Raw genomic sequence first — 18,943 nt, 5'->3', positions numbered from 1 at the left:
AAAAAAAATGCCAAATTTTACAGAGAAAAATAGCAATATGTGCAATATGTTTTCTGAGTACAAGCTTTTGACGGTTGTAGTTAATATCCGGAAAGCGAACTGGAGTAAAACCTGACTGGCCTGTGCTTTGTTTCTTTCATACTGAATCAATGTCAGATTCAACTTGTCTTTTTGAAAGTAAGAGTGATATCAAACGACAAACCCTAACCCTCCTGAGATAAAAGAAAAAGACTTTATAAACTGCTTTAAAAAGTGTTGACTGTGTTGCCATGTTCTGACACGGACTTGAAACATTTTGATTAACATAATTGCTGATTACCAATCAATGATAGAAATATGGCCATAATCTTATTTACCTTTATCTGTTGTGAAAACACCTGCTGCCATTGATGTAGAGCCAGTCGTTTACTTCAATAATGTCTGATAAAAATCAGCAAATCCGATTCTGAATCAATATATTTTCATCGAAAACTTGATTGTTTCCATGTCAAACCATAATACTAGGGAAAAGAGGCATAGTGACGAAGAATTCCATTTTGTCATCTTAAATAATTTATCATCATGGCCATTGATGATGCATTCTTCGGGGGGGAAACAGAAAACATTCAGCCAAGTGCTTCCTCCACAGAACTAGATTGAGGATTGTGGTTTAGTGACATATAGTGACACTGACTGTAAGGTAAAATAGTTTCTAGCTGTCTAAGCTGTTACGTACCTTCTGTGTGATGATTTGTATGGTACTATCATATTCTCAAACAATCTCCGTTTGACCAAAGGGACAAAAATAGAAACTAGAGTGGCAGTTCGGAAATTCTTACATTCTTTATCGATTGATATTTTCAGTGGGAAGTTTGTACTAGATTCTAACAAAGCATGATGTTCTGTGTGACGTTCTAAACACAAAGAGAAACAGGCAGCAGAAAGTTGACTATGAAGCGGTTATTCATAACACATCAGAGAATAGGATTTATTATGAAAACATTTTAAAATTCAGCTGAAACCACAGAAAATAGATTCTGCTTGTTTTGACGTCATTTTAACGTAACAGCTTTCAATTTGGATCTCATTCCGATTGCCGACTAAGGTAAGGGTTTAGGTGAGTGCAGTTTTACGGAGTACCTAATTAAGGTTTGGTCCCCCGGGAATACACTGGGGATACAATTAGTATGTAAAAGGCTGCAGCAACATCAACGACAGAGGCCTGTAACTTTTATTTGATACAGTGTACCGGAACACATCAACACCCAAGTGTAACTTACTTTTGTGTTGGGAGCCACTCAGTATTATTGTAATGCAAATAGAAGGAAGCAACAAGCAAACTTTAATAAACATTTAAATGAACCAAGAATAATAACAGAAAATTGATTAAATAATGAGTGCTTTTGAAAACTGTAACTTTTATCTGGAATTTTATACTGTTTCCCTGATCGACAACCAGTTGAGTGGTATGGCAGATATCATCTATTCGTCTGTACTATTTCCATGCCTGATCACGTTGGAGATCTACATTATGTTAATGCGTAGGGACGAGAGAAGTTGGGATTTACTTAATTCACTTGCAACAAAAAACCTACAGGACAAGATAGAAGCCATCACAAAGCCTTGGACAGATGCCCACCCACTGGTGAAATGCCACGATGCAGGCGGGAGAAATTGACAAAACGCTAAGGGGTTAATAGGCTAGTATTGATAGCTCATCGTTATTTGTGTGGACCCAATAGCTGTATAGAGTGAGAGATCGCTGTAACAAATTAAACGTGGCATGATTGTAGTCTCACTGTTACTGGCAGTGACAACATCGTGTAGCAATGAGATTATTGACCATTTAAAACCTGCGGCCATTCAACCTCTAACAGGAAAGATATCGGCCCTGGAACACAAACTTTGGGTCATTCAGCCTAAAAAGACTTCACAGATAATTCTTCAATAAATCAGGTACTATGATACATCTCATGCACTCGGTAAATAAAACAAATGTTTATAATTTAAAAAATGTTGGTTGGAATAGTTTATTTTGCATTTTCAAATCTCTTGGATAAGAAATTTTTGAAAAGGTGGTTGGGATTGAAGACTCACCGCATTATCAAGTTTTAGCTGTATTAAAGTCTCTATCAATGTCAGTATTCCGTGGAAGGGGAAGATTGCTGAAGGCTGGAGCTTCAGAATCTATATTTATAATAATGGCTTTCTGTGGTTTTGGTGATGACATTCATTCAGGTTAAATGTGATAGGACATGCAGAGCAGCACTTGAACCTGTCTGCCAAGCTTATAGAGGAAACGGATCAAAAAGCTGTCTGACAAGCTTGTTAGAGAAACAGATCCGTCACAATTTGAACATGCACTTATACAGAATAAAGACTTGTCTGCAAAGCTTGTTAGAGACCTTTATCTATCATACACTGTACATGTACATCTCTTGCCCTAGTCAGATCTTGTATACCAACTAGGGCCAATCCCTTGTGTTACAGTTTAGTAAGACTATTACAAGCATGCATGCACTTAACAATACTTCAGTCCCCATATATATATCAAGGAATTCTATTTTGACATTTTTTTCGACGACTGAAACCAAATAGGATGAAATATTCACCAATCTATCTGTGTGATATTGTTTGAAACAAAACATATATTGGACATTAAATTGCACCACAACGGGGAATAAAACATGTTTGGACATTTCATCGTGACTTATATCAAACGTTACAAGGACGGATGGGAACAACGATGAGTTGGTCTGCTCGCACGCAATTCTAGTTTTTTTACATCAGGGAATAACTCCAAAAACAATAATGTGATTGAAATCAGCTACTAGAAATAATAAGTTCTGAGGGGAACCACCCAATGTGCTCCACACATCCACATAACCTTTAAGTTAGAACAGAAGATATAGAAGGTTAAGGTCAATATGGCTTTGGAAAATAACAGGCATTCCTATTAAAATAGCCTATTCAGAATTATGATGGATTGTTCTAGAAGGGAAAAAAACAAAAATATAGTTAGATTTTTAGTAGTAGTGAAGAAATTACTTCAAGAGAAATTTTCATTTATTTTGTTTTTAAACAATTTTGTCAGCTTAACAATTAGACTGAATTGAACAGTAACTGGGAGGAGATTGATGGTGAAGTATAAACCACTCCTGAACAGAAATGAGAGTCCGCCAATGAACTTGTTAGAAAGCATGCAATGTAACAGTGACATTCGGGTAATACAAAAAAGTATGTTTAAATTGAAAACAAAACAGTTTATCGGTTTTGTTATCATGAATATATCGGATAAAACATGCAATCATATGTAAAATTCTGGTTGATTGGATGTTTTCAAAGTAACAAGAATTCTGATTGAGGCCTGAGGCGGTTCTAAGCCTGTACCAGACACAGAATCCCAGAACAAAACTCTATGATGACTGGAATGCAGAAGTGTGTAGGTAATGCTGTGTTAGCTAATGTTGCTCCTTAATGTACATCACAAACACATTGGATGTTTTACCTAAAATATTTACCTGTAAGGGCAAGTAATTACCCGACATACCTAGGTTAAGTGCCAGATTCCATGAAACTGCTTTTCAATAAATCAGTTGTTTTTGCTAGACTACATAACCATCCTTATTTGATTGGTCAGTTTAAACTTACCTGTTTAATCACCCTAGCCATCCTTATTTAATCAATTATTTTACACCTATATCTGTTTAACTACTCCAGCTTGCCTTATTTGATGGGTCAGTTCAATCTTATACCTGTTTAACCACCCAAACCATTCATATTTCATGGATCAGTTCAATCTTATACCTGTTTAACCGCCCAAGCCATTCATAGTTCATGGATCAGTTCAATCTTATACCTGTTTAACCACCCAAACCATTCATATTTCATGGATCAGTTCAATCTTATACCTGTTTAACTGCGCAAACCATCCATATTTCATGGATCAGTTCAATCTTATACCTGTTTAACCGCCCAAGCCATCCTTATCCCATGGGTCAGTTTAAACTTGCCTGTTTTAACTACCCTAGTTATCCTTATTTCATGGGTCAGTTTAATCTGATCTGTTTACACTAATCAAGGTTCACTTATTTGATGAATCAGTGGAATGAGAGTGGTAGAGAAGATGAGCTTGACACAGCATTACCAGGTACATTGATCAGAGACCTACTTTGATCAGAGAATGCCATTGATAACACAATCTACAGTACTGGTGTATTATAGTTGCTCATTTTCTTAATTAAGGATTTTGATTCTGCTTATTTTCATAAAGACATTACCAAGCATGAATGTTTGTACCTCATTGACATTTTAAGGTTATACTGACAAATGCAATAATACTGTCATCAGATTTTCAGGTTTTATACCTTTTATTATAAGCATTTTGACAGTTGAATATGTCATTTTTCTCTTTTGTTTCAAGAAACAATTTTAAAGTCAGTTATGTACAATTACTTTTATATATTTTTGGTTTGTCCCTTCACCCTTTTAAGTATTCTATATTAGACATTTTCTTTGGTGTTGGTTTTGTCAGCATTCAGGTGTGGAGGGACGTGTAACTGTATGTACTCTACAGTGAAGCTGGTAGGAGGAAAACTTTCACTGACTGCTAGTTTATAGATTGTAGTGTGGAATTATCATTCAACATCCACAATCTATTTGTGATTCTACTTTAAAAAAAAAAAAATATATAAAAAAAATGATAATATAATTTCCTTAAATCATTTGAAAATTTCTTTTTGTTGATGATACATGTATGTAAATCTTTGTACTGAAATGGCTTACTCAGTTTTGATTAAGGAAATGTAAAAATGTTTTTCTGTTATAAATGCGTTCTTAAAGATTTTTTTAAAAATTCGTATAAATGAGCGGGCTAGGAGTCATGATATTTCAGAATGCCATCACAGTTCAACATTAAGTTTGAAATCATGCAATTTGGTGGTGAAATTTAGATCTTTCCCTGTTAACTAAGAACTACCAATGCCAGCTTCACTGTAAAACAGAACCCTTGGTTTATGTTTAGTTGTTGTATAAATGTTGTATATAGGGATCACCTAATTGAATGATCATAGACTTTTTATTTGTAATAAAAAGCAAAATGGAAAACAAAATTTCTGTGTTTTTTCTTTTTATTTCTATTATTTTTTCCTTTCCTTTTATAAGAGTGATTTTATAAAGATGATGCTCATGTGATATTTATGTAAATGTAATAAGGCATTTAAATTTATGGTTATTGATTTAGCATGTTCAAAATGGCCTATATTTACATCACTGCAATTTAAAGTTGTTTTTCTGTGGTAATGTTGACTGAATTTACTGAAACCACACCTTTATAATTACCAGTTTGACTTACCGTCAGAGGACGCTCTCACAACAAAGTCACTTTTAGTGAGATCTATTTTGGCAAATATCTTATGAATAAAAAAAAATGAAATGTCACATGAGCCCATCAGTATATATCTGCTTTTGCTTATTAGCCCTGCTTTCAATTGATCTTGAACAAGCTTTAGCTGAATGAACCAGCTTTAATAGTTCATATCTCAAGCTTACCATGATCATCCTTTTCTTGGTTTATTTCTTGCATTTGCTAACATTCTAGATTTTAGTCCATTTAATTTTAGTCATTTAACACTCAGTTACTTGAGTTGCTATTTTCACCTTATTGCTAATATTTTGAGTGTATATTTGCAGCCTGAAGGAATGCGTAAAAATAATAAACCTGACAATTTGTTTGTTCTCATGATGGCTTATGGAGAAGAAATGTGGTTGTGAAACGTAACACCAAAAATTAGTTTCAGGATCAAAACTGCAAAATGTAGACTCAAGAAATTAAAGATCTAGATAGTTATGTACCGATGTATGAGGTAAACAACAGTTATCATCTATTATCGTCATTCTGTGTTCCTTGTAAAATAGAGACAATGACCACCCATTTGACTGGTAATACCTTATAGGCAAGGATAAGAACACAGCTTCATTCCTGTTGGTGTTGTATATCACTATAATATTGACTATCAGGGATTTGTGCTGACATTGCGTGGAATCTGCGGTGATATTTTATCACCCCTCTGTGTGTAGACAGAAAAGCGTCAACCTTCTGTATAAAATTGTTTTTGTTCAGAACTCGGCAAAGCCTTGTCCAGAATGACAATAATCTTACCCTCAGATTAAGCTTCCTCATCACATAGGGGTGATGGAATCAGTCTGTAAAACACAACATCACATTACAAGTCGAATGCATACATAATCATTAGACAGTGCTAAATAACAGAGTGAAGAAATCTTGGCGTGGGACAAAAATCTTGATCTTAGCGAGTTGGTAACGATTTGGATGGTTGTTATATATCTCATAAACCATCGAGTAAATCAACAAGGACAAAAGCTTTGAATATTCTGTTTGAATTAAACATCAAAAGTTCATTAAAAAATTGAAATATGAACTTATTGTTATACATATTTTGGTGTCAAATTCATCGTTTCAGGCACTTTGCTATAAATTATTTACTTAGTCTTTCAAATTTGTTTGATATTAACATTCGGTCATAATGATTTTATAAACAGATGTGGAAATTGTTCAGAAACTGTAAAATCAACGCACCATATTATTTACATTTCAATAACCAAATTAAATAAAAATAAGTTGTACAATAATTTTAATTAGGTTTAAAAACTTAACTTTTCAAGGACTGATTTGATTTATCACAAATATTTATATTATCAATTCCTTGCAGCAGCTATCGTTTATTTTAGCCCCTGAGGGGATTTCTGTACGATAAGTTATGAAAGAACAGTTTGATTTTCACGAAATTCACTACAAATATATATAGTATCTATTCCCAAGTCAAGTTTGATTTAGAGTCAAAATCTGAAATTCGTTATGGCCACCGATGGCCATCTTGGATTTCGGCATTTTAGATGGTTTCTTGAAAGAATGCAGTGATTTTCATGAAACTTTCTACACATGCCTATATAGTATCAATAACCCACTCTATTTTTACTTTGACCCGAATATTAAACCAACATGGCCTCTCCAGCAGAGGTGGGCAGCACATCCTCTTCTGTGGAAGTTTTGTTCATACATGCAGTAACCTTCCCAATGCTTAGTTTTTAGGTCACCTGAGACAAAGTCTCAAGTGACCTATTGCGATCGCCCTTTGTCCGTCGTCGTGCGTCCGTAAACAATTTACATTTTCGACTTCTTCTCCAAAACCCCTGAACCAATTTCAATGAAATTTTGCAGGGACCTTCCATGGACAAAGGTCAACAAAATTAGTGGCCGGTTTAGTCCCAAGCCCCCAGGGGCCTGAGGGGCGGGGCAAAAAAGGGTCAAATAGACTAAAATTTCAAACATCTTCTTCTCCAAAACTCCTGAACCAATTTCAATGAAATTATGCAGGGACCTTCCATCGACAAAGGTCAACAAAAATAGGGGCCGGTTTAGTCCAAAGCCCCCAGGGGCCTGAGGGGCGGGGCAAAAAAGGGTCAAATAGACTAAAATTTCAAAAATCTTCTTCTCAAGACCCAGATATGGAAGAATCAAATAGTCTTCATAGATGGAAAGGACTTAAGGTTTATGACCCTAGGGTCTTATGTTACCCCCTGGGGAAGGAGGGGGGGGGCAAAAAAAGGGGTAAAATTGTCTAAAATTTCAAAAATCTTCTTCTCAAGACCCAGATATGGAAGAATCAAATGCTCTTCATAGATGGAAAGGACTTAAGGTTTATGACCCTAGGGTCTTACGTTACCCCCTGGGGAAGGAGGGGGGGGGCAAAATTTATTATGGTTTATAATGGCAAATGATACTTTGAATATTACATGTTAATAACTTGATTGGAATTATAACCTTGAGTTGACAGTTTGATACTTTGAAAATTTTGAGCCAGCCCTACCCCCAAGGGGTGTAGGGTGGGGCTCAAAGGAGTCAGTGTACTAAAATTTCTTCATTTTCCTTGTTTAGAATCAGATGTGCTAGTTTCAAATACTTTTTAGTCTGAAATCTGTATGCTAGATATTGAATAAGTTGGTTTTATTGTTTTTTGTCACTTTGAATAATATTTCTGTTCATGTTAAAAACAAAATCAACTCTCTGTATAAATATATCAGGTGACCGTTAAGGCCCATGGGCCTCTTGTTAACATAACCATAGCATGACTGGGGTAGTGTTGATCTCTTGCCCCCTTGCGTTTTTAGCTCACCTGGCCCGAAGGGCAAAGTGAGCTTATGCCATGGCGCGGTGCCGGTGTCCGTCAACTTTTTCCTTTAAAACGCTACTTGTCCTTAATGGCTCAGAGGATTTTGACCAAATTTGGTCTGAAGCATCATTGGCCAAAGGGTTCTCAGGAGGGAATGGTCCCCCTGGGGGCAGAGGGGCGGGGCCAAATAGGGGGAAAATAGATAAATCTTTAAAAATCTTCTTCTGATCAACCAATAGAAGGATTTTGACCAAATTTGTTCTAGAACATCTTTAGACAAAGGAGCCTCAAGTTTGTAAAAATGGAGGGTGTGGCCCCTCTGGGGGCGGAGGGGAGGGGTGGGGCCCAATGGGGGAAATAGAGGATTTTTTTTCTCCTACTACTTAAGTGAAGGGATTTAAACCAAATGCAGTCCCCTGGGGGCAGAGGGGCAGGGCCAAATAGGGGGAAAATAGGTAAATCTTTAAAAGTCTTCTTCTCAACCAATAGAAGGATTTTGACCAACCAACCTTGTTCTAGAGAATCTTTGGGCAAAGGGAATTTAATATTTATAAATGGAAGGTGCATGTGAGGACCAAAAGGGGGAATAGAGGAAAATTGGGACATAACATGGAATCTCATTTTCTTGGTGTCTTTCCCACCAAAACAGATTTATATGTAGGTCTTCTTGCAACTTTGATAAACCTGTATGGTACTCAGCAGGTTTTAAATTGAAAAATAAAATACCAGGTGAGCTATTAAGGCCCCTGGGCCTCTTGTTACACTCAGAATGCTGTTGTTGATAGATTTATTTATTTTTTCTTTCTTTCTTTCATTTTTACATTTTTTCAAAAATTTCTTCAAATATAGATTTTGTCTTTTCAAAAAATATTTATTTCAGCTAAAAAGACTGATGTTTCTAATGCATGTTTACAGGTTTTTGGCAGTGGTACGGGTATTCTTAACTGTAGACCCCAATAAAGTGGCTAGAATTATATATAATTTATGTAAAAAAAAAAGTTTTTCAGAATGATTTTACAACCAGAAAGATATCTGCATCCTATTTTAAATGAAATCACTTTACAAATGTTTATGACATATCACATGACGTCAATATTTCACAAAGCTGAATTGATGTAGAAAAAGGAAGCGGCCAGATGATGTTTTTAGTTGAAATCACAGCCTGTGTTACAATGCATTTTATTCTCTGCTATTAGCAGATACTGGTAATAAAAATGGTGGTGATGTCATGTCATACCAATTGCAATTAAAGGGATCAAATAATACACCAATCATACGCAGGCAAGGGCGCATCACTCTATGTGACAAAAATCACAAGGAATGGTGAGATTTTAGAGATACAAGTCCACGTAAACATTCCTAACGTTTGTCAACATGGCAACCTACATTGTGCCCAGTATCTCCTGCTAGAAACAACACACCAATACTGAGCCCAACCATATGTGATATGTCATTGATTGTGAAGGGATCCGTCCCCAGGGGTCGGGACACCCGTAACTCCATCTCAAACCTCGTAAATCAGGTACCGCCAGTCAAGTGTTTTTACCGAAGTCAAGGTGACATGGCTTGGTGTTCTGCCGTGACTGTCGCATTGATGGTCTCTCTACACATGCTCTCGTTCAGCCTCTGGAATGAGCGTGTAGTTATGACAAACATTGGGGAGACCCTTTAGACGTAAATCTCCCTTTTCTTTGTGCCATGATCACAGCTTCAGGAAGTCTAGCATTTACTCTACTCTCATTCTCCTGTCAACACCATACAACTTGGATCATTTACTCTACTCTCATTCTCCTGTCAACACCATACAACTTGGATCATTTTGGTCACAGAAGCCGGCGGAGGAGGGAATTTAATTTCAGTAGAAATAAATACTCTTCTAGGTTTTTTGCCATTTGAGGATTTATAACTTTATGGGAAACCTGAAGACAAACATTTGTTTTACTAGTTTTTTTGTTTAATTTAACTTGTAAACACTATATAAGTCGGGCATAGGTAGATTTTACTTGAAATGAATTTCTTATGAAGTGAAAAATCATTTCATTTGCAGCTTACAATCTAAACATCAGTTGGAATCAGATTTCTGTCATCTAAGCACATGATGTTATATTAGAGATTTTTTTTCTCTCACAAACAATTTGTATCAGAACATTGTGTAGCCAGAGATGAAGCAGATCGAGCAGATGACTGGAGCTGAGTTCCCGATCACAAAAGCTTTGTGGTTAACAGCCTGCCCATAGATCAAGTTTGATAAAGAAGAATGATTTTTCTTTATATATAAAACATAACTTGGTGAAAGGCAAGTGCTCTATCCACTACACAACCTACCACCTACGAATGTATAACCATCTTTTCTCAGATTAAATAAAGAAATCATCAGGTTATAATGTAATATCAAAGTGAAGATTGTATTAAAACAGAATTTGTTGATTTTGAGCCTGGCTCACTTGGTGAAAAATTGTTAAATAGCTTTTAAGACTGGCTCACTTGGTGAGTATGGTTTAAGATTAGGGCTTGCTTGGTGAGAACATGTCTCTGTTAAAAGGCTAATCTGACAATGGATTAGTTGTTGAATACTTGTTAGATAGCTAGAAAGACTGCCACACTTGTTGAGTACTTGTAAAATAGCTAGAAAGACCACCACACTTATTGAGTACTTGTTAAATAGCTAGAAAGACTGCCACACTTGATGAGTACTTGTTAGATAGCTAGAAAGACCGCCACTCTTGTTGAGTACTTGTAAAATAGCTAGAAAGACCGCCACACTTGTTGAGTACTTGTAAAATAGCTAGAAAGACTGCCACACGTGATGAGTACTTGTTAGATAGCTAGAAAGACCGCCACACTTGTTGAGTACTTGTAAAATAGCTAGAAAGACAGCTACACTTGTTGAGTACGTGTAAAATAGCTAGAAAGACGCCACACTTGTTGAGTACTTGTTAAATAGCTAGTAAGACTGCCACACATTTTGAGTACTTGTTAAATAGCTAGAAAGACTGCCCCACATTTTGAGTACTTGTTAAATAGCTAGAAAGACTGCCACACTTGTTGAGTACTTGTAAGATAGCTAGAAAGACAGCTACACTTGTTGAGTACTTGTAAAATAGCTAGAAAGACGCCACACTTGTTGAGTACTTGTTAAATAGCTAGAAAGACTTCCACACTTGTTGAGTACTTGTTAAATAGCTAGTAAGACTGCCACACATTTTGAGTACTTGTTAAATAGCTAGAGAGGCTGCCATACGTGATGAGTACTCAACAAGTGTGGCGGCCTTTCTAGCTATTTTACAAGTACTCACCAAGTGTCGCAGTCTTTCTAGCTATATAACAAGTCCTCAACAAGTGTGGCGGTCTTTCTAGATATTTAACAAGTACTCAACAAGTGTGGAAGTCTTTCTAGCTATAAAGACTGCCACACATTTTGAGTACTTGTTAAATAGCTAGAAAGACTGCCATACGTGATGAGTACTTGTAAAATAGCTAGAAAGACTGCCACACTTGTTGAGTACTTGTAAGATAGCTAGAAAGACTGCCACACTTGTTGAGTACTTGTTATATAGCTAGAAAGACTGCCACACTTGTTGAGTACTTGTAAAATAGCTAGAAAGACTGCCACACTTGTTGAATACTTGTTAAATAGCTAGAAAGACCGCTACACTTGTTGAGTACTTGTAAAATAGCTAGAAAGACCGCCACACTTGTTGAGTACTTGTTAAATAGCTAGAACGACTTCCACACTTGTTGAGTACTTGTTAAATAGCTAGAAAGACTGCCACACATGTTGAGTACTTGTTAAATAGCTAGAAAGACTGCCACACTTGTTGAGTACTTGTTAAATAGCGAGAAAGACTGCCACAAATGTTGAGTACTTGTTAAATAGCTAGAAAGACTGCCACACTTGTTGAGTACTTGTTAAATCGCTAGAAAGACTGCCACACTTATTGAGTACTTGTAAAATAGCTAGAAAGACTGCCACACTTGTTGAGCACTTGTTAAATCGCTAGAAAGACTGCCACACTTGTTGAGTACTTGTAAAATAGCTAGAAAGACCGCCACACTTGTTGAGTACTTGTTAAATAGCTAGAAAGAATGCCACACATGTTGAGTACTTGTTAAATAGCTAGAAAGACCGCCACACTTGTTGAGTACTTGTTAAATAGCTAGAAAGACCGCCACACTTGTTGAGTACTTGTTAAATAGCTAGAAAGCCTGCCACACATGTTGAGTACTTGTTAAATAGCTAGAAAGACTGCCCCACTTGTTGAGTACTTGTAAAATAGCTAGAAAGACTGCCACTCTTGTTGAGTACTTGTTAAATAGCTAGAAAGCCTGCCGCACTTGTTGAGTACTTGTTAAATAGCTAGAAAGACTGCCCCACTTGTTGAGTACTTGTAAAATAGCTAGAAAGATAGCTACACTTGTTGAGTACTTGTAAAATAGCTAGAAAGACTGCAACACTTGTTGAGGACTTGTAAAATAGCTAGAAAGACAGCTACACTTGTTGAGTACTTTTAAAATAGCTAGAAAGATGCCACACTTGTTGAGTACTTGTAAAATAGCTAGAAAGACCACCACACTTATTGAGTACTGGTTAAATAGCTAGAAAGACTGCCACACTTGATGAGTACTTGTAAAAGAGCTAGAAAGACTGCCACACTTGTTGAGTACGTGTTAGATAGCTAGAAAGACTGCCACACCTGTTGAGTACTTGTTAAATAGCTAGAAAGACTGCCACCCTTGTTGAGTACTTGTTAGATAGCTAGAAAGACCACCGCACTTCTAGAAAGACTGCCACACTTGTTGAGTACTTGTTGAGTACTTGTTAAATAGCTAGAAAGACCGCCACACTTGTTGAGTACTTGTTAAATAGCTAGAAAGAATGCCACACATGTTGAGTACTTGTTAAATAGCTAGAAGGACTGCCACACTTGTTGAGTACTTGTTAGATGGCTAGAAAGACTGCCACACCTGTTGAGTACTTGTTAAATAGCTAGAAAGACTGCCACTCTTGTTTAGTACTTGTTAAATAGCTAGAAAGACTGCCACTCTTGTTTAGTACTTGTTAAATAGCTAGAAAGACTGCCACTCTTGTTGAGTACTTGTTAAATAGCTAGAAAGACCGCCACACTTGTTGAGTACTTGTTAAATAGCTAGAAAGCCTGCCACACTTGTTGAGTACTTGTTAAATCGCTAGAAAGACTGCCACACTTATTGAGTACTTGTAAAATAGCTAGAAAGACTGCAACAGTTGTTGAGTACTTGTTAAATAGCTAGAAAGACCGCCACACTTGTTGAGTACTTGTTAAATAGCTAGAAAGACTGCCACACTTGATGAGTACTTGTAAAATAGCTAGAAAGACTGCAACACTTGTTGAGTACTTGTAAAATAGCTAGAAAGACAGCTACACTTGTTGAGTACTTGTAAAATAGCTAGAAAGATGCCACACTTGTTGAGTACTTGTAAAATAGCTAGAAAGACTGCCAAACTTGTTGAGTACTTGTAAAATAGCTAGAAAGATAGCTACACTTGTTGAGTACTTGTAAAATAGCTAGAAAGATGCCACACTTGTTGAGTACTTGTAAAATAGCTAGAACGACTGCCACACTTGTTGAGTACTTGTTAGATAGCTAGAAAGACCGCCGCACTTGTTGAGTACTTGTTAGATAGCTAGAAAGACTGCCACACCTGTTGAGTACTTGTAAAATAGCTAGAAAGACAGCTACCCTTGTTGAGTACTTGTAAAATAGCTAGAAAGATAGCTACACTTGTTGAGTACTTGTAAAATAGCTAGAACGACTGCCACACTTGTTGAGTACTTGTTAGATAGCTAGAAAGACCGCCGCACTTGTTGAGTACTTGTTAGATAGCTAGAAAGACTGCCACACTTGTTAAGTTCTTGTAAAATAGCTAGAAAGACCGCCACACTTGTTGAGGACTTGTTAGATAGCTAGAAAGACTGCCACACTTTTTGAGTACTTGTAAAATAGCGTCACTTGGTGAGTATTATTTTAAGACTGGTTTACTTGTTGAGGTCTTGCTGCTGAGCTGATAGACTGGTAGACTTGGTGAGTATGATAATAAGACTACGGCTGACATGTTAAGTACATTTTACTTGCTAAACAGCTGAATTGTAAGTCTATGGCACACTAGGTGAGTACTTGTTAAATGTCACAAAAACACATCATGCTCGTAAGTTGCAGTAAATTCAGCAAAAAGTCTGTCTGTGTGGAATGATAATGTTTGTGTGCACTTGAAGCTAATGTCATCTGGAAAATATCCAGCCAAAAAATACATAGGGCATTTGCTTTAGTACGCCTCCGGGGCAAGCGTTACTTGATAGCATTTGTGATATGTTGTTTTATCGTGGTGCGGGGGAGAGAACAAGGTGATAGGAGGTTGTGGCCAGAGTGTGGCTCATCTTAATGAATATGCGGGACAAGTTGATTAGTGTCTGCTGAAGGAGATTTCTACAACTCATTTTGTGGCAATGAATTTGGAAGTGGTGAAGATGAGGGCTGGAATTAACATGATATCCACTATTGTTGACTTCTATTGAATTGAAGTTTGAACTCTGTCTAATTAGATGGCTGTAGATTTCATGCTAATGTGAAGATTTGACAAAGGATAATGGTGGCTATGTTGTAAAGTTAATATCAGTCTCCTTTTTGACTTGAAGAAAGAAGCCTGTAATGTGCTTCATTTGTTTTGTTTTTTTAGCAATTGAGAAAATGAATTAAAAAATTGTCTTTAATTTTTTGTACTAAATAAAATGAATATTGTACGGAAATATTTACTTTTACTTTTTAGGTTACCTGACCATAGGTCATGGTAACCTATTGTGATAGTCTTTTATCCGTCGTCGTGCGTCATGCGTTAACTTTTCCTTGTGAACACGATAACTTGAGTAAATGTTAACCGAGTTTAATGAAACTTTGTATGCAGCCATATATCAAAAAAAGATCTCGGACAAGATTCAAAATGGGAATTATTCGACAGTAACTTGCAGAGTTATTGCCCTTCGTAATAATATTATTATTGGACCTTGTGAACATGAGAACTTGGGTAATTATCAACCAAGTTTGATGAAACATTGTATGCGGCCTTATATATTAATAAGATCTCGGATGAGTTGGAAAATGGGAATTATTCGACAGTCCCTTACAGAGTTATTGCCTGTTGTAATAATATTATTATTGGACCTTGTAAACATGATAACTTGAATAAATGTTGACGGAGTTCAATGAAACTTTGTCCGGTAATTATTTGACGGTAACCTGCAGAGTTAATGCCCTTTGTCATTATATAATTATTTGTCTCTGTGATGTTGATTGACATTACACAAGAATAGATGTAAATTCATGTGGTACACCTTTTTTTTCATTCATAACGCACTTTTGCTACTAACAGGTGCTATTAAAATTTTGTGCCTTATTTAATAAATCATTGATTTGTGCTTTTACTTGTTTCTTTTAACCAAGAACAGAACACATACAGTTACCATGTTTGTTCAAAACAGACCCCTTGGGTCAAAATTGGAGTCACACCCATTTATTTCAGTTATCGTGTTCACAGGGTCCAACAATAATAGAATTACCAAGGGGAATAACTATGTAAGTTATGCTCAAATTGGTCCGGTATTGAAACTCATCCAAGATCTCATTGATACAAAGCTGCATACAAAGTTTCATCAAAATCGGTTCATATTTACTGAAGTTATTGTGTTCACAAGAAAAAATTAATGGACGATGCAGCAAGGTAACTCGGACCGACGAAAAGTAGGAATTGGCCCCTGGATGACAGTCCTAATTTGAATCGGATGTCAGGTGACCATTAAGGCCCATGGGCCTCTTGTTGTGTAATTGAAGACAAAGTTTTTGGTACTGGTTTGATAACACATGTAAATAATTGCATGAGATTTTCTATCCCTCAAACTAACATTGGCCTGATGTCTAGGACTGCCCACAGGTAAGCCTGTACATACACACACGTGTACCCCATAACATTTCTACTTTCATTTTCAGTGTAACTCCTACTTTCATTTTCAGTATATTTAACATTAGGCCATGATTGTATTGAACCTCTGATATACGAACGTTGTACCCTGTAGTTGAATATTTTGAACCGTTATTAAGAAAGAGATACATTTGTTTAGTCGTGAAGGTTTAAACTTCTTTATCATACTTTCATCTTCGATACAAATTTTGGGGCATAACTCAATTTCAGTATCAATAATGGAAAGACTTGCTATTCAAAATTGCTCATTCAAAATTTCTTCCAAATAAGGAACATTTTTCTTGCTTAATCCTCACGCTAAATGTATCAATGCAAGCAGTTCAATCAACTGAGGTCTTGCACAATATTTCATAAACATTTTGTATACTCATTACCTTTATTTCAGTGAGCTTGTAGAGTGATGGAGATATAATGTGTACATTGTTGGAGTGCCACCTACACAGGTGTACATGTAACTCCACTGTATATGTATGTGACTTACATGTTATACATTGATGTTGGTAGCCTACTCACCTGCCATTTGACTTGTTTTTTCCTTCAACTATAATAGGTTTGATCTCCCAAGGCATTGAATAGACAGGCAAGGTTTATAACCTGTAGATTAACACATCATGGTAAATAAAGAAAAGCTACCTGAGCTTGTGTTGATCAGTTATCATGTTTATCTTACTGTTAAACATAAAAAACACTTTGTAAAACCTGGTATCTTTTTAAAACTTTATGATAATCAAGAATAAAGGTTAACGTGATAGCCAATCATCACTCTTTATAGAAGCTTGATTTACCTACTCCAAGATCCTTACTCAAGTATTGTAGTCACATGTTTATATAAATACAGTAGCTGTATTATGCTTCCAATCAAAACAAACTGAAACTTCACTCCAATGTTTATTTTGCCATTATATAAGTTAAATAAGGTGAACTTATTTTAATTCAAGAGAGCACTAATAGGTTTTATATCACATTGATATGTAAATCATTGTATGGAAGCGAACTTTATTCTTGCAACAAAGTGTTTGTCCCTAGTCTCCATTTTGACCTTTCAAACTTGTCACAAAGAATAAAAGTAGGGTACTGAGGCTTGACAGTAACCGGTGCAAGGATTTTCGGTGATGGCAAATAGGAAAAAATAAACTAGATGTTACATAGTGAAATCAAACAGCACCATATATGCAAACTTGTCCATGAATTAACAAAGTAGCAAATACATTGTGTCTTCAGGGACAAAAAAACACCCTGAAAATCTTGGGGACATCAAACAAACAGCAAAAATAATCCCTTAAGAATTAATTTTGATATCAGTCCCAACTGATAGCATTTGAAACTCATCCTAAATATAGCATAAATAGTTACTGTTGTTCCAACACAATTTGACATTAATTAAATAGTTTGTATAAAGGGTGCAAGATTTATAAGAATATCCATGACAGACTTATCACCTGATGACCTGTCTTTAACAATACTCTAAATAACATTCCTCTGCTCCTATCAAATCAGTGTTCTGTCCTGATGAAGGCAGCATGTGCACCCCTGGAAGGATCTGGACACCAACCAAGTGATACTGGAAATGTGAATGGCATCTCATAATGAACATTTCATCAGTTTTGTGTTCTGTATAACATGAAACATTGTGTATTCCATTTCACAATTTTCTGGAACCATGATTATTAAATATAAGTAAATCCTCTTCTTTTCATGACTGCCAGTGTCATTCAATCAACGAAATATTTGTTACCGTAAAGCAGCAAAAAGAACTTGTTCACGATTGTTCATGTTAAAACATTAGGAGATACTTGTATACTGCTGAAAAATCAGGATTATAAATATGTTAACTCATTAACCCACTTGTGTTTACTTTATTCCTAACATGTATAGTCTGCCGGAGAATCAGGACGTTTTACGAATCTGTGTTACATTGTTACTGACATAGATACTACCGAGCAATCAGGACTTTTTATTTACACATTTACCATTTAATTTATTTGTGTAACATTATTGTTACTAACATTGTTTAATGCTGGAGAATCAGGATCATTTACATGTTTACTTATTTAATGCACTGGTGTTACCATGTTAGTGACATTGTTTACTGCCGGAGACTCAGGATTATTTTCCTGTTTACTAATTAATTTATTTGTGTTGATTAGTTACTATCATCTTATACTGCCAGAGACTCAGGATTATTTTCCTGTTTACTAATTAATTTATTTGTGTTGATTTGTTACTATCATCTTATACTGCCGGAGACTCGGGATTATTTTCCTGTTTACTATTTTATTTATTTGTGTTACTTTGTAACTGACATCGTATACTGCCGGAGACTCGGGATTATTTTCCTTTTACTAACTAATTTATTTGTGTTATTTTGTTACTAACATGGCATACTGCCGGAGACTCAGGATTATTTTCCTGTTACTAATTTATTTGTCTTTGTTTCCTTGTTATACTGGTATTCAATGCTGCCTACGATTCCTTGTTTCAGTTCTCAAAGAAAAAAGCAAAGAAGTTCACATAAGCCTAAGAGGAAAAAGAGGTAACATAGCATGTGTCTTTTCTCTATGGCTTCAGTGATGGTCACTTCTTAGGTTTTATACATTTCTTCACTCTATTGATTTTCGTAGACTGTTTTATTTCAGCTTGGTAATATCCTTTTATTTCTTAGTTCCTTTCCATTTGATATTGTCCTAATTAATATCTGTTGCTTCTGTTGATTAAGTCAATGATGTTTTTACAATCAAATATTTACCTTTTTCATGGATTG

At 35.9% G+C, this 18,943-nt stretch overlaps 1 protein-coding gene across 6 annotated transcripts in view; it reads left to right on the top strand.

Annotated features, from left to right (window-relative positions):
* Window positions 1–18,943, top strand: part of LOC110445852 (serine/arginine repetitive matrix protein 2-like) — a 213,613-nt gene that overhangs the window by 136,744 nt on the left and 57,926 nt on the right. For 5 of the 6 annotated variants that reach the window (XM_021490675.1, XM_021490677.1, XM_021490672.1 and 2 more), the window contains one exon: window positions 18,665–18,715. The exons of the other annotated variant lie outside the window; for it this stretch is intronic. In XM_021490675.1, the coding sequence (XP_021346350.1) occupies window positions 18,665–18,715 (51 nt within the window). The remainder of the gene's footprint in view (window positions 1–18,664; window positions 18,716–18,943) is intronic. 6 annotated transcript variants of the gene reach the window in all.

This window comes from Mizuhopecten yessoensis, unplaced genomic scaffold (genome assembly GCF_002113885.1).
Source record: "Mizuhopecten yessoensis strain PY_sf001 unplaced genomic scaffold, ASM211388v2 scaffold2383, whole genome shotgun sequence".
In the NCBI taxonomy this organism is placed as follows: Eukaryota; Metazoa; Mollusca; class Bivalvia; order Pectinida; family Pectinidae; genus Mizuhopecten; species Mizuhopecten yessoensis.
Note: the sequence above shows the minus strand (reverse complement) of the source record. Positions and strands in the feature narration are given on the sequence as shown.